Genomic DNA, 25,091 nt, shown 5'->3' on the forward strand with positions numbered 1-25,091 from the left:
CCCCGGGCTGGGCTAACCCGCTGACCCCCCGGACCCCCTCTGGGCCTCCGCCCTCCAGGCCTTTCCGGGATCCCCGCCCCCTGAATCCCTGGGGTCCTCTCTGGTCCCGGAGTCCCTGCCCCTAGCCCCTAGGGGCAGAGCCGACCGGCCCCTCCCCACTTCCGCGAGGGGGCAGGGGCGGGGTCATGAAATGGGCCCTTAGCCCGGGGGCGGGGCTTTTCCTAAGGGGCAAGGCCAAGGCATCTCGAATTGGGGCTGGCAGGGGCCAGGGCAGCGGGTTATTAAGGATGGGGGTGGGAGGATTCCCAGGGTATTGGGGTCAGGATGGCATTAGCCCAGCTCAAGCCGGGCTGGGCTGACTCAGCACCCTGCGCCGGCCAACCCTAGTCCCTGAGAGCTCTGCTTTCCCTTGGGCAGAGATGGGAGATGGCGCCGGTGTTGCCCCTGGTGCTGCCCCTCCAGCCCCGCATCCGTCTGGCACAGGGGCTCTGGCTCCTCTCCTGGCTGCTGGCGCTGGCCGGTGGCCTCACCCTCCTCTATAGCGGGCACCTCCAGGTCCAGCTGTGGCACCTCAGCACCTTCTTGGCTCCCTCCTGCCCATTTGCTGCCCTGCCCCGGGTTGCCCTGGCAGCTGGTGCGGTGGCTTTGGGCACAGGACTGGTGGGTGCAGGGACCAGCAGGGCCAGTCTGGACGCAGCTCAATACCCTCCCTGGCGGAAGGTCCTAGGCCCGCTGCTCGTGGTTGGCACTGCTGGGGGCGGGGGTCTTCTGGTCCTGGCCCTGGGACTGGCCCTGGCTTTACCTGGGAGTCTGGACACAGGGCTGGAGGAGGGCCTGGGGACTGCCTTGGTTCACTACAAAGACACAGAGGTGCCCGGACACTGTCATGCCAAACGGCTGTTGGATGAGCTGCAGCTGAGGCACCACTGCTGCGGGCGCCACGGGTACAAGGATTGGTTTGGGGTCCAGTGGGTCAGCAGCCGTTACTTGGATCCCAATGACCAGGACGTGGTGGAGTGAGTGTCTTATTCCCCCGCCCCCCTCCTCCTGGCCTCCTTCCCCTCCTTTTCCTCCTCCCCATCCCTTGAAACCCACCTTACCCAGATAGGAAGTAAATAGAGCCTAGTGATCGAGAGAATGGGTTACAGATCTGCTATTCTATCAGGTGTGTGACCCAGGGCCTGTTACCAAACAGCTCTGGGCCCATTTCCTCATTTGTAGAATGGAGCTAATGGGACCGATCTTACAGACTTATTGTGAGGATAAATGAATTATGCACGCCCGGCACACAGCAAACCAGTCAGTGGAGGTCTTTTTCCTGTTTCCCTTCTCCATTCCTGTGCCCGGCAGCCTTTCCTCCAGGCCTCGACTTCCAGGCGCCCTAACTCCCCTGTCCCCTCCCTTTGCAGCCGCATCCAGAGCAACGTGGAAGGCCTGTATCTGATCGACGGTGTCCCTTTCTCCTGCTGCAACCCCCACTCACCCAGACCTTGCCTGCAAAGCCGGCTCTCAGACCCCCATGCCCACCCGCTCTTTGATCCCCGTCAGCCCAACCTAAACCTCTGGGCGCAAGGATGCCACGGGGTGCTGCTGGGGCACCTGCAGGGTTTGGCGAGCACGCTGGGCAGCATGCTGGCTGTCACCTTCCTGCTGCAGGTGAGTCAGCAAAGTGTCTGAGGGCTGCCTCCACCTGGGCCTCCTCGCTGCCTCCAGCTCTGGCCCCCCGGGGCGGTGGACCCTCACTGACCTCTTTCCCTTTGCTTTTCCCCCAGACTCTGGTGCTCCTGGGCCTGCGGTACCTGCAGACAGCACTGGAGGGGCTCGGAGGAGTCATCGATGGGGAGGGAGAGACCCAGGGCTACCTCTTTCCCAGCGGGCTGAAGGACATGCTGCAAACAGCGTGGCGACAGGGAGGGGTGGCTCACAGGCCGGCACCTGAGGAGACCCCACCGGAAGAGGCACCTCCTAAGGAGGGTCCACCTGAGGCCTAGTGGCCTGATGGGGAATGGGAGGGGGGAAGGGGAGGGATGGACAAACACTGAAAACCTCACAACTCCATACCAAGGCTCCAGGTGGGGGAGGGGGGGTCCCTGGGATTAGCGGGGTTAAGGATAGTCACCGAGCTGGACTGGGGGCGGCAGGAAAACTAGGTGGCCGGGGCTTAGCCCCTGCGGCTGGAACCAGCGGGGAACAGAGAAAACACAGGGTGATGGGAAAGCGACACGGGAAGGGCTGGCGACTGCTCCTGGCACAGAGACTCAATAAAGCTTTTTGCACTGAAGCCACCGATCTTCCTTTCAAGGGGGTTGGGGGGCCCTGGGAGAATTGATTTCTGTCTGATAGAGAAGCCAGGACTCCTGGGTTTCGACTCTGGGAAGGATCTCAAATGCAAGAGCCAGAATGTGTGGAATGAAGGAAACCACAGGCCCCTCCAGCTTGAGATCTTTTATTCTGGAGGTAGGAGAGGGGGTCAGCATGCTCAGGTGGGGAGGGTCCAGCCCAGCTCCTCCAGCCCCCCAGGGCATGCCCAGCCCCAGTGAGTTGCCCGGTTGCTCAGCAGCCCTCCCTCCTGAGTGCCTGTCCTTCTGCTCCGCCCCAGACAGGGCTGACCTGGCTCAATACAAGGGCTGCTTGTCCCCAGCCTGTGGGCAGTGCCACATGGCAGGCTGGGGGAGGGGCGAAGCAGCTGGGCCATGCCCTGGGGCTGAGGGGGCAGAGGGGCCACCGCCCCGGCTCTGAGGGGTCAGGACTAGGAAAACCCGGATCCTGGGCAGGCCAGGGGCCCAGTCCGCCAGGTCTGTGCCTGAGGAGGTGGTAGTCAGGGTGGGGCCTGCCATCACACCTCGACAGCTGGGTCTGAGCCTCGGCCCTGCCGCTGCAACTGCTCCTCCTGCTTCATCTTGGGCTTCTCCGTCCGCGTATGCCACACCAGAACCTGTCCCAGGAGGCTTTCGGTTAGAACTGGGCCCTCTGTGTAGAGTGGACCCACTCACCCCCTCTACACACACAGCGTTGGCTCCAAAGCGTGAATGGCAGGAGGCTTTAGTGCCTCTAAAATAGAGGCCCCTCACCCGCTCTGTGCTACATGGGTGCCCAGGGGACCGCTTTCCTTCCCTGGCTCCCAGCTTCCCCTGCAGTAGTGCTGTCGGCAAGGTTGAGTCCGGGCCCTGGAAGGTCCCTCGTGGTTCAAACACCCACCCTGTGATCCTCCTCCCCAAGGCCTTACTCCACTTTCCCCCCATCACCTTGCCATATCCCAAAGCCGGAGTTCTGCCCACCTTCATCCCTTACCCGAGTGCAGTTAGCAGCTCGCGGCTCCAGGTCCTTGGGATCCACGAGGTGGCTCAGGAGACTGCTCTCCAGGTGGCCCCGGGGAGCAGTAGCATCAAACTGGGCGTTGGGCTTTGCCAACAGCAAGGGCAGGGCAACAGCGAATCCTGCCATATCCACTGGAAAGGGCCTGTTGGGCTCCCATGCCGTGTGGAAGCCCACAACCCGGCCATCCTGTACCCGAGGGCCCTCAAATCGCAGGCCGCCTACCAGCCCCACAGGCCACACTGAGACACCACGGGTCCAGCGCATCTATGAGAGGTCAGAAGAGACGAAACAGACACGGGGTGGCCCAGGGACAAGGGAGCAGCAGGAAGGACCGCTGGGGTCACTCTGGCCCACTGCTCCCCCTCCTCACACAGCAGCCTAGAGCAACACTGGTAACCAGGGCAACAGGCAAAGCTGGCCCCGCCTGGCCTCTCTCCCGATCCCGCCCCCCCCCCCCACCTCCGGTGCTCACCTCTTCAAAGAGCTCCCGGCTGTAGGTGTTGTCATCATCAGCAAAGTATACGACTCCCCGGGTGCCGGCTGGGGGAGGGTCCTTCTCTCCCCCGACGGCGCCCCCTCCTCTCCGGAGCCAGTCCAGGGCCCTGTTCCGTTGTTCTACACCACGGGGCCGAACCCAGCCTGGCTCACCCTCCCTGAGCCGCTGGGCCTTGGGGGTGAGGACTGCCAGGTGTGTGAAGAGGAGGCCCGAGGCCGCCAGCAGCCCAGAGACCAATGGGGTGGGGCCTTCAGCATCCTCCACCAGCAGCCAGTGCAGCCGGGGCACCAGGCTCAGCGTCTGGGACAGCCGCACAAGCTCTGCTTTTTGCACCAGCCTGCAGGGGGAGAGATGAAGAGGAGGGCGAGGGGTGGGCACCATTTACTCACTCCAGCCAGCATACATAGCTTCTCCTGAGCCCCTTCTAGTATCCCCCGTGGTCTTTCCCCAGCCAATATCCAAACTCCTTTTCTCGCTTGTCAATTTCACACTGCATTCATTCACCTCCCCTGTTCGTACAGCCCGTGTCTGTCACTCGCCTCAACCCAAGGGCTCTGGCTGTGGGAGACTACACGTTAAGGGACACAGGCTTTGGAATCAGACAGCTCTGGGTTTGAATGCCAGTTCTGTTACTTATTAGGTAAGACACTGGGGGGAAATGGGTCAGATCTCCCCAAACCTGTTTCCTCTGCTATCAAATGGATGAACGGTACTTTACAACAATGTCATCTTGAAGATTAAATTATAATGACTTTCTAAAATACCCTTAGGACCAGGTCCTCTTCCTCCTGTGCTTGGGTTTCCGGATAGAGGTATTTAGAGGAGTCCTTTGCCTCCTTCCTCTCCAGGGAATTTTCCAGAGTTTAGACAAGAAACTGGGAAGGTGTGGCCCAGTTTATCCTTCTAGGCTTCTTGATCCTTCAGATCAGTCTGTCCGTCCCAGGGTTGGTGCTGCATGTGTGTAAGGGGATGGGGTTGACAGCTGGCTGTGCCTAGATGAGTCAGCCATCTGATTCCAGGGAGGAGTTAGTAGGCTCTTTAGCGACAGACCCAAAACCATGTTCCCCAGTTGGTTTGTATCAATAATAAAGCTATATTTTAATAAAAAAAAAAAAAAAAGTAGGAGTGCCTGGGTGGCTCAGTCGCTTGAGCGACTGACTTCGGCTCAGGTCATGATCTCACAGTTTGTGAGTTCGAGCCCCGCGTTGGGCCCTGCGCTGACAGCTCAGAGCCTGGAGCCTGCTTCGGATTCTGTGTCTCCCTCTCTCTCTCTCTCTGCCCTTCCCCCACTCATGCTCTGTCTTTCTCTGTCTCAGAAATAAATAAACATTAAAAATTAAAAAAAAAAAAAGAAAGGAGAGCCCTTAGCACAGTGCCTGGTAGAGAGTAAACACACTGTAAATCACAGCTGGCGTAACTGGTGTGACATAAGGCCAGGGCCTTTTCTATTTCAATTGAGTCAGGGGTGCTCAAGCTTTCTCCCCAAAGGATCCCTGAGAGAGAGTGAACTTGGGCAAGCTCAACGTCTCTTTGAAACTATATGGCTCTATCTTAAACTTTGGCAGGAGCTGTGTATTCGATTTCACAGTGTACCCCTGTCCATTTCAATGGAAAAACAACCATTTTCTCACACACCTTTGAGGAAAGACGTGGCTCATTTATCCTGTCACTTGGCATGCCCTAGTTTGAGAAACACCCCCTGGCCCGGTGACTCCCCAGACCCCTCCCCAACCCCCACCTCCTGGCCAGTGCCAGGCCTCCTGGGCGTACCAGAGCCCGTACCTGGCGTAGGTGGGGGTAACAACATAGATAGTAGGCAGGGCCTCAGGTTCGGGGGGCTGGGCAGGGGCAGGGGGTGGGCGACGGAGATCAGCCTGCAGCTGGGAAATCCTCAGATCCTTCTGCCGAAGCTGTTCTGCTGCTGCCCGCAGGGGAGGGAGGCAGTCACATGGCTGGCCTGGTCCCAGGAAGCAGGGATGGGGGCAGAGAACCACACACAGCACGTTGAGCATCCCAGAGGGGCATAACCTTCTCGTTCAACTCCTAGCCAGTGCAGTCATCTCCTGACAACTTCCCCGACAGCCTCTTCTACATCCCTGGTGGTCTCAATCAGCAGCCCTCTCCAACTTCAATACATCCCATCTGTTGCAGCTTTCATTCCGATATCGAGCTGATCATCTGCCTCCATCCCTTCTACCTGCTGGTCCTAATGTTGCCTTCTGGAGCCATAAAGAAGTCAATCTCCTGAAACAGGGCAGTCTTTTAAATACCTGAGGATCAAAGCCTGGTCTCTAAATCTCCGAGTAAGAGGCAACATTCAATCTGTTCCCTTGGCTATGTAACCAAAGACTCATAAAATTCATTGATTCCGTTATTGGATAAATATTTATTGAATGCTCCTCGTAGAAGGCACAGCCTTAGGTGCTGGGGATACAGCAGGGAGTAAAGCAGACATGGTCCCTGCCTTCGCGGAGCTTTCAGTTTAGTGGAGGAGGCAGACACTGAGCAAAGAAACACATTAGTAAAATCATTACAAATTGTGGTAAGGGCCACGAAGGAAACATTTAAGATAGAGAATAAAAGAGAATCCAGAAAAAAAGAAGAGTTAATCTAGCTAAGGTGGTCAGGGAAGGCCTCTCTGAGGCGGTGACATCTGAGCTGAAACCTGAAGGATGAGAAAGAGGCGGCCAGGAAAGAGCTGGGAGAAAAGCACTGCAGCCAGAAGGAACAGGTTAAGAGCTTGAAGCAGCAATGAGCGTGGGCTTTTCGAGAAACTGTCATGCAGCTTGTGTGGCCGGAGCAGAGCGAGCGAGTGGGGAAGGAGATGGGGTTGGAAAGGAGGACGGCAACAGATCATGCGGGGCCTTGCGGACTCTGGGAAGGAGTCTGCATCTCATCCGAGGTGCGGTGGGAAGCCGCGGTGCGTTCTAGAGAGGGGAGTGCGCCCGGCGGCCGCAGAGGGCTGTCGGAGGGCCGAGCCGGCTGAATGGTGTCTGCGCGGGGGCTCATCCCCAGGGCGGGATGCAAGGCGGCTGGCGCCCTCGGACGGGCCCGCCGCACCCCCGCCCCGCCCCGCTCACCGAGCTGCACCAGCGCGTAGAGGAGGCCGGCGATCGACACCAGGAAGTAGGCGAGAAACACGTTCTTCAGCTTCAGCTTCATGGCCGTGCCGCCGCCGGCGCCCGGGCAGGCGGGGTCCCGGGGACACGAGGGGTCCCCGCCCCCCACCCGCCAGCCTGCAGACCCCGCCCCTGCAGCGGCCCCGCCCCGCGTCCCGCCTTCCTCACGCTCGTCTCCACCGGCTCCCGGGAGCTGGGGCCGACAGCGCCCGCCCGTGCCCACTTCCGGTCAGTCTGCACACCGCCCCCCGGGTTAATTTCCGGTCCCACAGCCTAGTTCTGGGAACCACGGGAGTGGGTGACGTCATATCCGGCGTGTCGCGCTCGCGTGGCGGGCAGTCAGAAGCCTGGTGGGAGCGACGTTGAAACCTTCCCCTTGAACGCCCGTCCGTGTCTAGATTTCCTCCTTATTTTCATTCATTCATTTATCAGTCACAGCACCCAGTAATAGTTTAACAAACACTCGTCACACAAATGAATGAAACCTGGGACTTCTCACGTGCCAGGCCTGTGCTCTGGGTGTCTGTCATGCATTCCTCACTAGAATCCTGACATAGGTGGTATTGTCCCCATTTTACAGACAAGTGACCAAGGTTGGCAAAAACTGCGAAATTGCCATGATGCAGTATGCTGCCCCTTCTAGATCTGTACTGTTTCCTCTGACCATTTCTTAAACAGGTGACAATAGGGGGCAGGGTAGGGGGGAGTAGGGAGTGGGGTGCAAGGCAGTGGGCCACCTCCCAAACAATTGGAAATAGTTCTTGATGGTTAAGCGTCCAACTTTGGCTCAAGTCGTGATCTCACAGTTGGTGGTTTGAGCCCTGCCATGGGCTCTGGGCTGACAGCGTGGCCTGCTTGGGATTCTCTCCCTCTCTCTGCCCGTCCCACTTGCGCTCTCAAAATAAATAAAAATACATGTATTTCTTGAACTGAGATTCCAAGGACACATCCCCTAACTATTCATAGGCACAAGCCTTCCCGAGGAGTCATTTTCCCTGAAAAAAAAAAAAAAAAATCCTATAGTTTCTTATAAAATAATCTGAGACTGGTCGTCAGTCTGCAAAATGGAGAGAACTATTTCCCATCACTGAAACAATGGGGAATTCGTGAGAGCATCAGACTATATAGCTGTTTCTATTCAAGAGGGACCCCATCAGCTCTGGTCACCACTTTTTTTTTTTTTTTTTTTTTTCTGAGAGAGTGCGAGCAAGGGAGGGGCAGAGAGGGAGATCTCAAAGAGGCTCTGTAGTGCCAGAGCTGAGCCCGACGCGGGGCTCGAATTCACAAACCAGATAATGACCTGAGCCAAAATCAAGTCGGACCCTCAACCGAGCCACCCAGACGCCATTAAAAAAATATTTTTAAGGGGCGCCTGGGTGGCTTGGTTGGTTAAGCGTCCGACTTCGGCTCAGGTCATGATCTCACGGTCCGTGAGTTGGAGCCCGGCGTCGGGCTCTGTGCTGACAGCTCGGAGCCTGGAGCCTGTTTCAGATTCTGTGTCTTCCTCTCTCTCTGCCCCTCCCCTGTTCATGTTCTGTCTCTCTGTGTTTCAAAAATAAATAAACGTTAAAAAAAAATTAATAAAAAAAAATAAAAAAAAATAAAAAAATATTTTTACTGTTTATTTTGAGTGAAAGAGTGCGAGTGGGGGAGGGGCAGAGAGAGGGAGACAGAATCTGAAGCAGGCTCCAGTCTGAGCTGTCAGCACAAGAGCCTGACACGGGGCTCAAACCCATGAACCGCAAGATCATGACCTGAGAGGAAGTCAGATGCTTAACCGAAGAAGCCACCCAGGCGCCCCTCTGGTCACCACTATTAACTAGGCCTACTAAAATCTGATGACCTTGCCGGACTCCTCTATGAAAATACTGGCCTCTAGCAAGTTGAAGACCACTTGCACTTGCTCATTTTGCTGAACTGATGAGGCTTATGCTGAAGCTGGATGAAAATCTCAGGCCCTCAGGCTTCTTCTAAGGGTCTGTGGTTCAGGCCAGAACTAGAATCCAGACACCAACAGTTATTTATGGTTTATCTCTTTATTGTTTCTCCTTTTATCAAAACCTGTCACAGCTGGGGGCCAAGAGGAAGTAAAAAAAATTGCCACAAATATTCCCCCTTGTCCCCAGTTAGTCCTGTCCCACCCCCCGCCCAGGGCTTCGGGCCAACCCTGGGCACACATGATCATCTCCCCCCACCCTCAGCCTTCTCGGAACAATAAATACAGGTGACCGTGATTCAATGAAACCACAACTGATTTCTCCATCTTGAATGCCCCTCAAGAGGACAAAAAGGGGGCAAAAGAAGTTTAATGCCCATCCCCTCTTAAAGAAGAGTGGAAACTTCTTTCCCCCAAGGGACAGGGGAGACAGAACTGCCCCTGTCAGAACTGCAGCAGCTCTAGAAGCAATCAGGGAGAGGAAAGGTTGGGGTGACAGGGAAGAGGATGTTCTCCAGCAACCTCACTCCTTTGATCCATTCATCCCTTATCAGGTAAGGGGTGGTCCCAGTGTATCAATGGGGCATAAAAGGGGAGCGCTGACAGAGAAGAATCAGGAGGAAGAAATAAAAGGAGGGAGAGCAGTTTGGTGGGGAGAGGAGGGGAAGGAGAAAAGGAGCCCTAAAGCTCACTGCCCTCATCTTCTTCCAAGAAACGGCATCAACACACAAGAGGTATGAATGAAGAGGGTCTGGAGGGGATTCAGGGCCCCCAAAAGAAAGGAAGGAAAGAGAAAGCAAGGGCCTCGTGGTCCCCAGGTCTTCACAGGTGAATGTGCTCCAGTTAGAGCAACAGAGTGTTGGGGGAATGGAGGGAGACAGTGTCAGTGGGGTGGGAGAGGTCGGAAGATCACAAGAGGAAGTTAGAGCCCAGGGACAGCTTCTCATCCTGCCCAGATGTTGGCAGAATCTGGGTCTTCAGATAAGAAAGGTGAAGTGTGGGGAGGGTCACACTCCAAGGCAGAAGGAAGAGGAACTCTTATCACCGCCGCACCCCTCCCACCCCCCGGCATCCCTTGGGTTATCGCAGGTGAATACTCCAGTCAGATGCCACGTTGATGCCAGGCTTGCGCAGGATCAACACAGAGGTCTCAGGGTCATGCTGGAAGGACAGGCGGCTTTCGGGAGATCCTGGTGGAAAAAAAAGAAAGTTCCACACTTATAGCAACAAGTTATGGCACAGCAACTACTTTGCTATGGGCAAGGTGTCCCTGGCCCTGCCCCTACATCCCCTCTGTCCCCACCCCAGGGGCCAGCCTTGCTCTTCACCTTTTGTCTGGAGTACCACGGCTGCTGGCTTTCCGGCCCCTATTATCACCACCCGCTCAATCCAGATGGGTGTCTCAAAGTGGCCTCTGGGGTCTGCTGAGCTAGAGGGAGCAAAAGCAAATGCCCATCAGGGAGAAAGATGTCAGAGCAGAAGGAAGGACGAGACCTTAAACAAGGTCATACGCAAGGTCATAATACAAGAGAAGAGTACAATGTGCGGTGAGCATCCCCGAGGCTACCAAGGAAGAATGGGCACTTCGTTACCTGGAGACCAGGGTGTTGCCAGAGAATGAGAACCGACGTAGCAGGAACTCATGGCGAGTCTGATAGTTGAACGTGTGCCCATCATCTAGAAACAGCTCTCCTTGGGCGGTACCCTGAGCAGGGGGTAGGATGGATGAAAGCCTGGGCCCAAGAGGGAGTGAGGGGCACTCCCCAGGGGACTGAAGCCCAGTAAGGGAGCAGAGGGCTGAGGGGGCTCCCTGTCCATGTGCTCACCTGGGGACTGAGAGCAACGAAAAGAGTGATGGGGTCATCCTTCATGCAGTCGGAAGAGCGCCGCACCCGCATCCATCGGGGGATAATGGTCCCTCCACGCTGGAACACGGGGATCTAGGGCGAGAGCAGCGCTGGGATAAAGTTGCCCCACTGTCCAATCTTGGGCCCTGCAGTGTGTCGGGCACTGCAGGGTCTCTTGCTCTTCCCCATCTGTGCCCGCTTAAGTCCTAGACCCTGAAGCACACACTCTCTCCTTCTGGAAACTTACAGACAGATGGAGCTGGCAGCTGGGCTGGGCATACTCACACTGCTTAGAGTGACAGGCAGGTACAGGGTCTGGGGACCATAGTGCTTCTGGTAGCTCTGAGTGTCATACCACACCTGTGGGTGGCAGGAGAGATACTTGGTCACTCACCACACAGGGCCCCCATCCCATTTACCCTCTTTGGCCTCTACCACCTTTCCCCACCACACCCTTTCTTCCTTAACTCACCTCCCCTTGGCCAGGCAGATAGACCTGCACGCCATGAGCCCCGGAGTCTGATACGGGGTGAACCAGTAACGCATCCCCTAAGACACACCAGAATCGACTGTGAACTGAGGGGGTCGGTTCCCAGACAGGGAGCACCAGAACGCCTGCCCAGCCTCACTCACTCCTCCCTCCCTGGGCGTCTACAGCCACCCCCTCCCCCCCCAGCCCCACCACAGGTGCTCACTGCTCAGCCCTATCCCAACCCACCATCATCTGCCCTCCCCGTTTCTTACCAAGCAGGAACTGATCATCTATACTGAAGGTGGTCACATCCTGAGGATAATGCACCCACAGGGGCCTAGGGAGGAAGCAAGACAAGAAAGGAAGACACCTGCTGTCTTGGCAGATGTCAAAGATGCTGCCCCAGGAACTGGAGGAAAGAACAGCACAACCCAGGAGCTTGCAACCAGACAGCTCAACTGACCTGAAGGCCTCAGCTATGCGCCCTACCCTGGGGCTAGTCATTGAACTTGCTAACCCATCTCCTTGCCTCCTCCTCCCCTGTCCCATCTTAAAACATTCTCCACGCAACTCTCCAGTGGCCATTTTGTCATCCTGGGTCAGGTGAAATTTTCCTCTCCCATATCATCTTCTACCTCTCCCTCCGGTTCCTTACCCTGAAACACACAAGGCTTTCTATTCCTGGAACACAACAAACTCATTGCCACTGTACAATTTCTGCACTTGCAGCCTCCTCTGTGGGAACATTCTTCCTTGAGGTCACAGGCCATCTTCTTCATTAGTCAGGCCATCTCTCACATGCCCTTCTTAAGAAGGCCATTTGTAGAAATTAATTCCATATCCCTGTTCTATTTTTTCAAAGAGCACTGTTGGCAATTTTCTTATTTGTATATTTGCATACGTCCGTCTGTCTTGCTCCCAAGGACAGAAGGACTCGTCTACCTTGGTTCAGCCTCTGGGGATAGCGATGAACAACGCCTGGCAGTAATGTTTACTGCTACTCATCCCCTTTATTCTTTTCTTACTCTTGACCTTGAAACCAGAGTTTCCCTCTTTCATAAGGCCCTGGTGGGTGACAAGAGAGGCCCAGAGATGGAACCCAGTCCCCACTGCCCCTTAGCCACCTCGGCCCACTCTACACAGACCCAGCTGAATGCCTTACCTCATGACAGGAATGCCTTCACGATGAGCCTGATAGAAGAGAGTGTACCAGAAGGGCAGCAAGGAATACCGCTGGCCCAAGGCATCTCGGACTATGTCATGGTACTGAGTAGGTAAGAGCCAGGGCTCTCGCCGCCCAGTGTCCAAGTGTGCGTGTGCCCGGAAGAATGGCTGGTAGGCACCCATCTGGTACCAGCGCACAAGGAGCTCTGGCTCTGGGTTTTTGAAGAAACCGCCCACATCCGCTAAGAAAGGGGAGGGAGGAAGCAGGTTGGAAAAGTGGGTGAAGGAGGGCTGCTGCCTAAGGAGCTCCCCCAGGCCCCACCCTGGACCCTCAGCTTGCTCTGTCCACGCCTGGGTCCCGCGCCCTCTACTTGCTCCTCTCCCACCAGACCAAGACCCCCAATTCCTCCCCCTCTCACCTCCGCAGAAGGAAAGTCCCACCAGCCCCAAGCTGAGACACATAGGGATAGAGATCTTCAAATGGTCCCACTCAGCAGTGTTGTCCCCTGTCCACACAGCTCCTAAGGAAGACAGGGAGATGGAGTTTGCAGACAGTGAAGGGCTCCGCTTTTCATACAGCTGACTCCTCTGACCTGCCACGTCCGCTCTAGGGCCCCCAGGGTCCTGTTGAGGAAGGCACGGCAAAATGCACAAAAGCACTTGAAAGGGGACAGGACCCCCGATCCCTGGTTCCCTCTGAGTGCCGGGGACAGCGGGGTGGGGGATGCGGTGCGCTGTTCTCAGAGGACAGCTGTGTGGACGGACTGCTCGGAGAAGCAGGCCTTGGCGCGTCACTCTTCCGATCTGGCCTTCACACCCTCTGCCACAGCTCTGTTCTCCAAGTCTTACCGAAACGCTGGGAGCCGGCGAAGAAAGCCCTGCTCAGGACAAAGGGGCGCTCTAGGCCCCCAGAGCGCAGCACAAGCCCCTCTGCAGTCGCCATGTGCTGGGTGGAGACAGAAGAGGACGGGTGGTGAGGAGCAAAAAGCCTGCCGTCATCTGGTGCGAGTTCCCCGACCCTCAGGCCCTCCTCACTCAGCCTCTTACCACATAGAAGCCATAGATGTTATGCACGTCTCGGTGCTCCCAGCCCCCATAATGTTGCGCATCCTTGAGCATGGTAACCTCAGGACCATTGAACACAGATGGTTCGTTCATATCATTCCAGACATAGAGGTTGGGAGCTGAGCCCTAAGTACACAAGGCAGAAATAGGGTCAGAATGACAAAGGAGAGAAAGATGACAAACTATGAAAGAACTCCTAGGAATGCAAAAAGAAGCCCTTCTCAGGGTCCTCCCAGGATCAAGCCTCGGGATAAACATAGGCAGCCAACCACAGCAGGGCTGGCCAGTGGAGAATGACAAGACTCACGGAGGCAGGGTGGGAAAGACAGACGCGGGGAGGGGAGGGGCTGACGTACCTCATAATTGTCAAAGCTGAACATGTTAGCCCACCAGGCCCTCATCGTGGGATTGGTAAAGTCAGGGTAACCAGCTGCGCCTAGGACAAGTTAAGGGTGGCTGTCAACCTCCCAGGAGCAAAATGGCTACCATCCTAACTCCCTGGTTTCGCGACAGCCTCTCCCTCAACTCTAGGCCCACCTACCTGGCCAGCACCAGCCCTCGTAGTCAGAGCCATCCCGGGTTTTAACATACAGACCCCGGTTCTGCAACTCTTCGTGTACGCGGTAGCCGGAGTCCACCTTGATGTGGGGGTCCACAATGGTCACCAGCTGCGGGCAAGGAACATGGGTGCTCAGAACTCTCCAGGGCTGCTGTGCCTGAGAAGACTAAGCATGGCCACAGTCCTCTTACCTTCCGCCTCTTGGAGGCCAAGTGTTCGAGCATGGTAAGGGGCTGGGGGAAACGGCTGGGATCCCAGGTGAAGTACCGCTTGCCATCAGCATGCTCGATGTCCAGCCAAATGACATCACAGGGCAGGTTGTGATCATCGAAGCCCTGATCGACTTCCAGCACATCGGCCTCATCCCGATAGTTCCAGCGGCTCTGGTGGTAGCCGAGGGAGAAGAGCGGGGGCAATGCCTGGGTCCCTGCAGGCATGGGGGTCACAGTGGGGTCAGGCCCAACCCGGGGCCAATGGGAACACCCAGAAATCGAGGGAAGTTTGTCAACTAGACAGAAAGCGAAGGGTGTGGAGCTAGGAAGTAGGCTGAGGCACAGGATTTTTGAAAATGCAGTCATCCCTTTCAAGAAGACAAGGGCCAGCAAAGGAGGCTGCTGGCTGGCAGAGAGGGGACGCGCGTACCTGTGAGGCTGGCATACTGCCGGAACACATCAGACACAGAGGGCCCAAGCAGCAGGAAGACATCAATGATGCCACTCTCTGACATCCAGCGGACATCTGTCTGCGGGGTCTCTCCAGAGCCCTGCAGGTAGTCTAGCATCTTCCCAAACAGGGTCTACAGAGGGAACCACAGACACAGGTCTAACACCTACCCTCTTCTTCCTTGACCCGGCGACAAAGCCAATGTTCTCAGAATCCTCACACAGCTGGCTCCTAACAAGTCACTCTGGGCTGAGGTGAAGGGTCACCTCCTCAGTAAGGCTTTCCCGGACCACACCATAAAAGCAGCACTGTCCCCATCCCCAGCATGTGACCACTGCATTTCTTTCTCAGCACTTACCACCACTGAACTCCCCTGCCTTGTTATATGTCTGACATCTGTCTTCCACCCTGACAGCGAGGACCTTTCCTACCTCAATGAGCAATACATTCCCAGCACCTAGAAAAGTATCTAGTACGTGATGTGGAGTCAATAAGAAATGTACCAACCATGAGTGCAGAAAGGGCAATACCTTCCCCATTAGTATGTGTTTTCTGGAAATGACTGGGGAATTCACATGCTGCTCCCAAGGCCAAGGGCCTCTTCTCCGTTGCAGTCCCCAAACAGGTACCCCTGTGGGCCTCCCGCCAGCCTCTTTAAAGCAAATGCCCCAGCACACTCGTTTGTCTCAGGCCTGATGATGCACTCATTGCTCCCCGCCTGCACGCTCACCTTCCCTGCAGTGTTAGAAGATATGTCAACCCAGGTCTCTGCGGCATTGAGCCAGAAGATGCCCAAGTCTCGATGAGGGCTGTGTGCCAGGAGCACAGGCACAGACCCATACAAGGCCATGGGGTTGTAGAGTTCATACTGGAATACATCCAAATTGTAGAGGCGATACGGCTCCCCACCCCTGAAGGCAGACAGACAGACTGGCCTTAGGCTATGGCACCCACAACCTCCACCCCACAGATATAGGTGAGTAATAAGAACTCGTTCCTCTACCCTTACTTGAAGAATTTTCTGATCACCAAGGAGATCTGGCCTCAGGAAGTGGTTCATGCTTGTCTGGAGTATCCAAACTGCATGGACACCACCCCACAGCCTCAACTTCCGACCTCTCTCTCCCCTCCCCTCCCCTCCATGTCCTGGTGTCACCATGGGACTCACTCAGTGACCTTCAGCCGCAGGTTTTCAGCATGCTCAGGGATCCCGTACACATGCTCCATGCCCGGCAGAGAGAAGTCCAAACCCACAGACGTGGGGCCTGGAAGGAAAGCAAAAACTGGGCTCCAGAGCTCCCGTTTGACAAGGAGTCCCTGCATCCCTGTCCAAGGCTCTTGCAGTCCCTCACCATATGGCTTGCTGTCAGAGTGGGTTTTGAATGTCTCCTCCCAGGCTCCTGGCTCATCTTTCTCTGCCTTCCCCTGGGTCTCCTCTGGCTGTGAGGAGGAAAGCAGACCACCTCCAATCACACACAGCTCTCTCTTCCCCCACCCTTTTCTAAATTCCATCTCCGATGAGGAGACTGAGCTCAAATTTCCTGTGGGCCTTTCCCCTCCAGCCTCCCGGCCAGCCCTGTGCCCCAACCACCTGGCCCACCGACTTGCCTTGTCACCGTCCCCAGGCATTTCCTCGGGCTGGTCCCCACCACCCTCAGCTGGGTCTTTTGATCCTTGCCTGGAAGGTAGGAGAGCTGTCTGCTCCAATCCAGAGGGGGCAGGGACGAGGGGCTAGTGGAAGGAGGGGTAAGGGAATAGAGAGCCAAGGGTCCAAAGGAACGAAGGCATTGGAGGAAGGGACTGAACGTTAAAGCTTGGTGAGGGACCCCAGCGAGCAGATAAATGTGCCAAGGACGGGGAGAGAAGTGAGGAAGGGAGATGAGTAAATGCCACCAGGAGGGGCCTTCCACACACAGGACCAAATCCCCAGCCTCTGCCCACTTCCAGAAGAGACAGGCAGGATGGCTCCAGTGCCTGCATTGGGAATGCCAGTGCTGGCTATGCTGCCTCCGAGACTCTGGCCCCAACTACTGTCACCGGGCCTCTTGGCCTGACATCAGGGTTTTACAAAGGCAAGTGGGTCATACCATGGTCAAGCCTCTACGGATATATGCAGGGACTCAAACAAGAGGTTCTGCCAAAGAATGCTTTCAAGGGCAGCTGGCAAGCAGCTCTACCTAGAGCCTCAGTGCGCCCCAGCTGAGAGCCAGAAACCCCAGCAACAGGCAGTATCTCTCCACCCCTTGGCAAAGCAAGAAGCTGCCTACATTCCTCAAGAACTTCCAGCATTTCATCTTCCTTCTCCCAGGGGGCTCCCAGCCAAGGGAACGGGGAAGAGTGACCAGATACCCACATACCTGGGGAAAGAAGGGTGAGGGCAGGGTGGGGCATGGGAAGGTCTGGGGCACCTTCCCTTGGGGGCCAGAGTAAAGGGCAGGTAAGGGCAGAGGAACAGATACAGTACCAGTGGCCATGGATTTACCTAGAGAAAAGGTTCTTGATCTTATCCCAAATGCTACCGAGCGTGACACTAACTTTATCCGAGAAACTGGGGCAGGAGGAGATGGGTAGGGAAGGGGGAAAGGAGGCACAAAACCAACACAAAAACAGAAACATAAAAGTGAGTTTCAGTCGACAAACTTCCAGAGATGGGGGGGTGGGGGGAAAAGAAACAAAACAAAACAAAACAAAACAAAACAAAAACAAAAACAAAAAAAACAAAAAAGGAAGAAAATAAATCTGGGAAATGTGATGGTGTGAGAGGGGAAGGAGGAAAAGGCAGACCCAGGCAGGCCTCCCAGAGGAGGTGCCCAGGGTACAGCTCAGGGACAAAACTGACTTGCCTCCTGGTCTGTACAGGAAACGGAGAAAACTGTGACCCGGGTCTGCTTCCTACCCTCCCTGAGAGTCAGCTTCTCCCAGCCCCACCCCCTACCTGGTGGTCCTGCCACCCTGTCTCCTCCCAGGGAACCAGTGCCAAACCCACCACACCCCTAGGCTCTTTTACACCAGGTCCCTTCCGGTCCCAGGCCCCGTACTCACGGGACCCTGGGGGCCCTCTGGTGCTCAAAATCCAAGAGTCCTCGGGCATTGACACTGAGCAGAAGGCTGCGGTCCTCTAGCAGGTCAAGGCGGAATGGCCGCGCCGTCAAGATGATTTTATAGGGTCCCTCAGCCACAGTAAGCTCCACGCTGTTGTCATCACGGCCAGAGACAGAAAGCCTGGGAAAGAGATCAGAAGGGATACAAGGAAGTGCAAAGGATCAAAAGTAGTCACAACACTTCAGAAGAGAGGGGACCTGCGAAGGGCTATAGGCGTGTGGGGACAGTGCCAAGGATGGACAAATCAAAGGAATCAAGTAAGCGCTGGGCAACGGACCCAAGCATACGTAGAAGTTCCAAATGTAACAGAGGTAGCATGGCAGTTCGGTGAGGAAAGGACTATCTGATAGTGAAGGAGGAAAAACATTTTGGGAATAGGAAGAAAATGGTACCATCTATATTCCTACCTCATACTACATACTAATATCAACTCCAGACAGGTTATGATTCTTTAACTTTTTTTTTAAAGTAATCCCTACACCCAACGTGGGGCTTGATCTCATGACTCTGAGATCAAGAGTCACATGCTCTACTGACTGAGCTCGCCAGGCACCCCTAAGATTTTTAGAAGATGTAAACTTGAAAAACATTTTTTTTTTCCGACTTTGAAATAGAGAATTATTTAAACATACCTTAGGGGCACCTGGATGGCTCAGTTGGTTAAGCATCTAACCTTGGCTCAGGTCATGATCTCACAGTTCATGAGCGTGAGCACCTCACTAGGTGAGCTTGAGCCCCGCTTCAGGTGAGGTCGAGCCCCGCATTGGGCAAGCTTGAGCCCCGCTTTGGGTGAGCCCCACTTCCCTCTCCCTCCTTCTCTCTCTGCCCCTCACTCACTTGAGCCCTCTCTCGCTCAAAAAAATAAACAAATAAAAAATAAACACAACTTAGAGGGCACCTGGCTGGCTCAATCAGTTATGCGTCCGACTTCGGCTCAGGTCATGATCTCACAGAGCCCACTTCAGATCCTCTGTCCCCCTCTCTCTCTGCCCCTCCCCTGCTGGCACACGCTCTCTCTCAAAAATAAACATTAAAAAACAGAAAACACAACTTAGAAAGTGCTAACATCAGAAAGTAAAGATTGATATGCACGACATTTCAAATCCAGAATTCCTGCTTATCAAATCCAAATTTTCTCATTCAGATGTCATCAAACCAAGAAAAGTTTGAAAAACTGTCCCAGTCTAGAGAAGCCTAAGGAGACTTGACAACTAAATACGTTATCCTAGGTGGGATCCTGGAAAAAGGATAAAAACTGTTAGATAACCTTTTATTAGATAAAAACTAGGGAAATCTGAATAAAACATGGACTTTAGTTAGTAACAATGATATCAAGCCATCAGGGATGACAAATGTACTGCATTAATACTAACAACAGGGGAAGAGGAGTGCAGGGTATACAAGAACTCTCATAAGATCCTTGCACTAAAGATCTAAAACTATTCTAAAATAAAAAAATTTTTTCGGGGCGCCTGGGTGGCGCAGTCGGTTAAGCGTCCGACTTCAGCCAGGTCACGATCTCGCGGTCCGGGAGTTCGAGCCCCGCGTCGGGCTCTGGCCTGATGGCTCAGAGCCTGGAGCCTGTTTCCGATTCTGTGTCTCCCTCTCTCTCTGCCCTTCCCCCATTCATGCTCTGTCTCTCTCTGTCCCAAAAATAAATAAACGTTGAAAAAAAAAAATTTTTTTTTTAATTTTTTTCAAGACACCTTTAGGAGAGTAAAAAGATAAGCTACAAACTGGAAAAGGATAGAGCTACAATACAGGTAAGTGAGAAAGGATCAAGACTAATGAATGGGGCGCCTGGGTGACTTAGTCAGTTAAGCATCCAATTCTTGATTTCAGCTCAGGGGATGATCTCATGGCTCATGGGATTGAGCCCCGCATCAAGCTCTATGCTGACATCGTAGAGCCTGCTTAAAATTGTCCCTCTCCCTCTCTCTGTTCTCCTTCCCCACTTTCGTGCACATACACACACACTCTCTCTCTCAAAATAAATAAGTAAGCATAAAAAGAAAAAAAAAAAAACTAATGAATTTCTGGGGCACCCAGCTGGCTCAGTCGGTGGAGTATGCGACTCTTGATCTTGGGGTTATGAGTTTGAGCCCATCTTGGGTGCAGAGATTACTTTAAAAAAAAAAAAAGAAAGAAAATTTCTACAAATCAGTAAGGATGAACAACAGGAGAATGAGCAGAACTATGAACCAGCGTTTCACAGAATTATGAACCAGAACAGACAGACATGTGCAGAGGTGCTCAGTCTCACTAAAAAACTGGGAAAGACAACGAAGCCAAGAAAACCACACAGCATCATTCTACAGCCATTCTATCAACCAAAATTCAGTCCAATAGTATTAAGGGTTGCAGAAGATGTGGGTCAAAGAGGCCTTTTCTATACTGCTGGTGGAAGTGTAAATTGTCAGTTGCTCCGGCTCTACCTTGGAAAACAGTGTTTCCACATTCTACAACTCTGTGGCTCTGCCCCAAAGAGAAACTCGTGCACACGGACACAGGAGACATGGACAAGAGTGCTCACGCCAACACTCTGAATAGCAGAAATACTGGGAACAACCCAAGTGCCCCTTAATGCAGAAAGGGATCAATGAGGTGGGATATATTCATACGTTAATAGTCTACAGCAGTAAACATGAATTTCTAAAGCTACATGCAACAGAGCTATATAAAGTTACGCAAAAAATGGAAATTCCAGGGGCAGCTGGGTGGATCAGTCAGTTGAGCACCCGACTCTTGATTTTGGCTCAGGTCATGATCTCACAGTTTGTAAGATCAAGCCCCAAGCCAGGCTCTGTACTGGCAGCACGGAGCCTGCTTGGGATTCTCTCTCTCCCTTTCTTTCTGCCCCTTCTCCTGCACATGTGTACTTGCTCCCTCTCTCCCCAAAAATAAATAAATGTTAAAAAAAAAAAAAAAAAAAAAAGGAAATTCCAGAAGCCCACATTCACTAAGTTACTTGCCCTGTAACACTCAAAACCAAACACAACTACAATATTTATGGCTTAGGTATGTAAATACAAATATGTTTGTGTACATATGTTCTTACCCATACACGGTACAACTGTAAGAACAAAAAAACAAGGGAATGATAAACTTGAGAATAACAATCACCTGTGGGGGTGATCAGGGGCACAGGACAGGGAGAAGTATATGGTTGGGTTAGGTAAAGGGTATACAACGTGGAGGGTTCATCATATCGAATTGTAAATTAAGTACTTAATAGAAAGCCATGCACAGGGTGCCTGACTGGCTCCGTCAGAAAAGCGTGGGACTCTTGATCTTGGGGTCATGGTTTTGAGCCCCACATTGGGCACAGAGATTACTGAAAAAAATAAATAAGCAAACTTAAAAGAGAGAGCCATACACGGAATACTCATAATGACTGTGTGGCATGACTCAAGAATTTGAGTAATCCTATCCTGAGTATCTGAGGAGAAAGAAAGAAAAAAGAAAAGTGATCGGAAGGAGAGGTAAGGGAGGAACCAACCACACAGACACAATGCTGGAGGGCAAGACCTGGGGCCTTGTTTATTTCCTCTCCCGTCGTCAGCACCTAGCCCGGGCCTGGCACAGAAACGGAGGCAATAGCTGTTTGCAGAATGAAAGAAGACAAAAAGTGAAAGAGAAAATACATAAAGCAGAGGGAGAAATGGAGCAAGGTTGAGGAGAGTGGCAAGATGCTAGTCAGCTGTTACCCAAAAACAGAAAAGAAAGTCAGTCAAATAAAGTTGCATCAAGAAGGAGAAAGAGGCTGCGGAAATGGATAGGTTTCTCAGGAAAAATTTACCGAGCTGTAGGGGGATCAGCCACCAACACATCTGGCACCCGGTATCGGGGCCGCCGGGGCTCCAGTTCATCAATCCTGATCCGAGTCATGTTCTTTTGAAGCCCTTGGAGCTCCAGCACCAGCAACACCTGTGGGGGCAGAGGTCTGGATGTGGGGAAGGGAGAGGGCTACACCACAGAATGCCCTCTGAACTCACTCCCTCCTGAGGGGTCTCCTCCTTATTCCTCATAAAATCCCAAGATAGTTGGGAAAGGATGTTGGCTGGCTACAGGTTCACCTTTCCCGAATTACCCCTTAGCCATTTCTCCACCCCCGCCAGACTCCTCCTTTTCTCCCCTGACCTTGGTGACCTCGTTGATCAGATGGACTGTGAGGGCATCAGGACCAAGTTGCAGAGAATCCAGCAAGGCTCGGTACGGAGAGAGGCCTGGCCGTATGCTCCGTTGCCTCCTGCCAAGCGAAATGGGAAGGTGGCAGGGTTCCCCGATGTTCCTAGGTCCCTCTACCACCTCAAGTGTCCCCAGGCTACCCAATCTGCCACAGCACCTCCCACATTACCCCAGTTTCCATCCCACTCTCTAAGAAATATCATACTTGCAGAAGGAACTCTCTTCACAGGTCTTAAAGTTGCTTCTATCCACAGCAAGGGTAACTCCCAGACAGACACCTAAACAAGCGAGTACCAAACCTGTCCAAGACCTGAGGAGAAAAAAGACAAAGAGGGAACGATCAGCACAGAGGTCAGAAAGGGCTCCACCTCCTGAGGTAAAGGCCCCTTCCCACCACAACCCTAAAAGGGGAGAAAGACAGAGTCTGGTTAAATAGAAAAGGCAGAGTGGACATGGGGTGAAGCGTTAGGCGTGAGGAGCTGGCTCGCTCACACCTTCCCTTCAAAAGGCACAGGAAGTGGAAAAAGGATCTTTGGCCTTCAGAGGCCCTGGTGTGGACTCTGGTTACATCAGCCTCTCAGAGGAAAGGAGCAGTAACAGCCAGTCCCGGGGGAAGTGGTGGCACCGTGGGAGGAAAAGAGAAACAAAGCGAGCCCGGCCTTCCCACGGGCAAGACCTCAGGGGGAGCTAGGGTGAAAATGTTAAGGATGTACCCGCAGCTAGCCTGCTATCACAATAGAGTCCTAACATCCCCAGCACCCTAGGCATACTGGTCCTCTGATGTCTACTCCTGTGTCTTCAAAATAAGTCACCACTACCACTACCTAAGCCTGAAAAACAAAAAATAACAGCTACATGTACGGAGCCCTAATGTTCCTCCAGGGGCCTAACTGCCTATATCCCTAGTTTTCAATTTTCCCTGCAGTTTTTAAAAGTGCCAACACCTGGGTCTTGCTCCCAGCGATTCTGACCGAAGTGGCACGAAGCGGGGCGTCAGTTTTTTTAAATTTCCCAAAACGACTCTAATGGGCAACCACCATTCAAAACCACTTCTTTATACACACTCCCTCTTTTTCGTTATTTTCTTTGTGAATGTAGGGTTGGGGTTTTTCCCAGATGGGAAAATTGAGGCATAATAGGTTCGATGATCCATCCAAAACTGAAAAGCTAGTAAGGGGCGACATTGAGACTGAACTCAGCTCTGCCTGACTCCGGGGCCCATATACTTCACGATACACAATACAGCACACAACCTATGAAAAGTGCCTGCGTCATTAAGGACCATTACCCCAAGGTTACCACAAACTGTCACTTCCCCAATGTGCTCTCAAATGACAGAAAAGGGACTAATAGGCTTATTTGAACAAGTTAGTTTGAAAGATATGTTCGCCCATTCTGAGTAAACCCTAAACAGAGGTTCTCAAACTTTATTGTCTCTTAAGAATTACCTGCAGGACTTATTAAGTGCATATCCCGGGAGTTCGGGAATCTGCATTTTAAACATCCTTTCCAGTGACTGATGCAGGTGTTCCAAATAGGGGAGAAAACACAACACATGATTCCCTTTCTTCTCAGCCTTAAAAGTTTGCAACCTACTAGCTAACAAGGTAGCTAAAGAGTAGGGCTTACTATATACATTGTATCCAGCATTAGCCTCAATACTGGCTTGAAACCTAAACTAAGGAAAATCACCAGAAAGGAAATCACCCAACACAGTAAGCCCTCCAGTTCCCGAAGAATATGCAAAGGAAGTCAGGCCACACAGAAAAGTGAGGAAAACACCAGGCACTGTGGTTTGATAGGCCAACCAGGAATAATCAGTAGCAAAACCAGCAGAAGAAATGCTACCAGAAAATTCAACAGCAAGGTTTGGGGCCCAAGTCTTGAGGAGTGACTGCAGCAGGCACACTACACCACTGACCCCAGGTCTACCTGCCCAGAGCAGCAGTAATCAGACTTAAATACCCTCTGGAGTACTATTTGCACAATCTATAAAATGGGCTTGGAGAAATGCCAATGAGGATAGGATTTCTAAAAGATCTTTCAAATGTGACCTGTTGGAAGGCTCTATGTACTCAGGGATGCCTTGAACGCCCCAGAGCAAGAGGCGGTCACAAGCCAAAGTCAGGAATGAGCCACAGGGTAAGATGCACCCGTTTATTGTTTCAGATCACAGGCTTCCAGAGAGTTGAGTTTACAGTCCAATCTTTTTTTCACTGCTGGTTGACAGTACATGCCTCTCCCACCCCGGTATATCCGTTAGGTCCGGGTAAACGCTTTGTGGCGCTGGTGATTGTTTTGAACCGTTTTTGTTTTTTGGTTTTTTTGTAATATAAACTCGAGAGCGCAGACCAAACCATTCGATTGCATGTTGTGTTTGAGCACCATCATCCAGGCAGGCCGTGAAGTTAACGTGCCCAGCGACCGTGGATACCGAGCAAGCCAGGGTTGGTGTCCACGTGAAGACAAGGGCAGGGCAGGGTCCGAGACTCTGGGGGGTAGGGCAAGAAAGGTAGTGCAGACCGGACAGCAAGCCGCGGTGCTTCCCGGCTGAGGGACCCGCGGGGCAGCAGGCTGCGTTCCCGGAGGCCGGGCCGCGTCTCGTCCCCCGCCCCGATGGCCCCGCGCACTGCAGGAAGGAGGCGGCAGCGTTAACCGCCGCGAGCCGCCAAGCGAGGGGGGACGGCTGCGAGCGGCCAAAGCCAAGAAGAGCAAACGGCTGCAGCCCTCTTGAGCCGCCGGGCTGGAGCGGGAAGCCCCAGAAGCAAGGGCCCCCAACGCCGCGCGGATCTACCGCGAGGAAACTGGGGGCGCCTGAGGCCGCCTCCAGAGAGACAAAGGGTGCTCACGAGGCCGTGAGTGACAGAGTTTTAGGAGGACATACAGGAAAGAGAAATATGGGGCTTGGGGGGCCTGGGGGCGTCCCGGGCGTGCCCCGGGATTCCGGGCTCCTCACCGCCTCCTACGCGCCGCCACTGCCGCTACCGCCGCCATCTTGTGCCGGGTTTGCTCCTTGACCCCGAGCCTCCCCTCCCCCCGCGCGCGTTGAGCCACGTATCTTAGCGCCCGCCCCTTCCGGCCTTCTGATTGGCCCGGCCACACAACGGCCGGGCGGCTACCCCATTGGCAGAGCGCACACAATAAATGCCCGCGGAAGGCGGG

General features: G+C 53.7%; 3 protein-coding genes across 4 annotated transcripts; 1 reads left to right on the forward strand and 2 right to left on the reverse strand.

The window, feature by feature from the left end:
* Positions 1 to 226: 226 nt before the first annotated feature.
* Positions 227 to 2,281, forward strand: ROM1 (retinal outer segment membrane protein 1). The gene is made up of 3 exons (XM_043581409.1): positions 227 to 1,016; positions 1,410 to 1,656; positions 1,773 to 2,281. The coding sequence occupies exons 1-3, from the start codon at positions 427 to 429 to the stop codon at positions 1,989 to 1,991; spliced, it is 1,056 nt and encodes a 351-aa protein (XP_043437344.1). The 5' UTR covers positions 227 to 426; the 3' UTR covers positions 1,992 to 2,281.
* Positions 2,282 to 2,430: 149 nt separating this feature from the next.
* On the reverse strand, positions 2,431 to 7,072 carry B3GAT3 (beta-1,3-glucuronyltransferase 3). Its single transcript, XM_043581410.1, has 5 exons — positions 6,895 to 7,072; positions 5,597 to 5,771; positions 3,791 to 4,151; positions 3,292 to 3,582; positions 2,431 to 2,935 (listed from the first exon to the last, which is right to left on the reverse strand). The coding sequence occupies exons 1-5, from the start codon at positions 6,974 to 6,976 to the stop codon at positions 2,837 to 2,839; spliced, it is 1,008 nt and encodes a 335-aa protein (XP_043437345.1). The 5' UTR covers positions 6,977 to 7,072; the 3' UTR covers positions 2,431 to 2,836.
* A 1,881-nt stretch (positions 7,073 to 8,953) lies between these two features.
* On the reverse strand, positions 8,954 to 24,985 carry GANAB (glucosidase II alpha subunit). Of its 2 annotated transcripts, XM_043581400.1 has the most exons (25): positions 24,886 to 24,985; positions 22,135 to 22,239; positions 21,882 to 21,990; positions 21,541 to 21,668; positions 17,682 to 17,861; positions 17,122 to 17,187; positions 16,248 to 16,317; positions 15,992 to 16,079; positions 15,808 to 15,904; positions 15,370 to 15,550; positions 14,619 to 14,772; positions 14,168 to 14,403; positions 13,959 to 14,085; positions 13,774 to 13,853; positions 13,400 to 13,543; positions 13,202 to 13,298; positions 12,772 to 12,873; positions 12,351 to 12,594; positions 11,461 to 11,525; positions 11,189 to 11,265; positions 11,002 to 11,076; positions 10,696 to 10,809; positions 10,462 to 10,574; positions 10,198 to 10,298; positions 8,954 to 10,059 (listed from the first exon to the last, which is right to left on the reverse strand). In XM_043581400.1, exons 1-25 carry the CDS (start codon positions 24,921 to 24,923, stop codon positions 9,950 to 9,952), a joined length of 2,901 nt encoding a protein of 966 aa, XP_043437335.1. In that variant the 5' UTR covers positions 24,924 to 24,985; the 3' UTR covers positions 8,954 to 9,949. The 2 variants fall into 2 exon arrangements, with proteins under 2 accessions (XP_043437335.1, XP_043437336.1); XM_043581401.1 differs by lacking the exon at positions 17,122 to 17,187.
* Between the last annotated feature and the right edge of the window lie 106 nt (positions 24,986 to 25,091).

The sequence above is a fragment of the Prionailurus bengalensis genome, chromosome D1 (genome assembly GCF_016509475.1).
Source record: "Prionailurus bengalensis isolate Pbe53 chromosome D1, Fcat_Pben_1.1_paternal_pri, whole genome shotgun sequence".
In the NCBI taxonomy this organism is placed as follows: domain Eukaryota; kingdom Metazoa; phylum Chordata; class Mammalia; order Carnivora; family Felidae; genus Prionailurus; species Prionailurus bengalensis.

Bases quoted from the DNA above. Each gene is read 5' to 3' on its own strand.
- GANAB (XM_043581400.1), bottom strand. From the start codon at position 24,923: ATGGCGGCGGTAGCGGCAGTGGCGGCGCGTAGGAGGCG. The intron at 14,086-14,167 runs GTAAGAGGACTG...CCTTGCCCGCAG, and splicing joins TGGCCTCCAAGAGGCGGAAG to CTGGTGACCATTGTGGACCC. The intron at 11,077-11,188 runs GTGAGTTAAGGA...TGCCACCCACAG, and splicing joins ATCTGCCTGGCCAAGGGGAG to GTGTGGTATGACACTCAGAG.
- B3GAT3 (XM_043581410.1), bottom strand. From the start codon at position 6,976: ATGAAGCTGAAGCTGAAGAACGTGTTTCTCGCCTACTTCCTGGTGTCG. The intron at 5,772-6,894 runs GTGAGCGGGGCG...TCCTGGGACCAG, and splicing joins CTACGCGCTGGTGCAGCTCG to GCCAGCCATGTGACTGCCTC. The intron at 4,152-5,596 runs GTACGGGCTCTG...CTCCCCCTGCAG, and splicing joins GTTACCCCCACCTACGCCAG to GCTGGTGCAAAAAGCAGAGC.
- ROM1 (XM_043581409.1), top strand. From the start codon at position 427: ATGGCGCCGGTGTTGCCCCTGGTGCTGCCCCTCCAGCCCCGCATCCGT. The intron at 1,017-1,409 runs GTGAGTGTCTTA...CTCCCTTTGCAG, and splicing joins AATGACCAGGACGTGGTGGA to CCGCATCCAGAGCAACGTGG. The intron at 1,657-1,772 runs GTGAGTCAGCAA...CTTTTCCCCCAG, and splicing joins CTGTCACCTTCCTGCTGCAG to ACTCTGGTGCTCCTGGGCCT.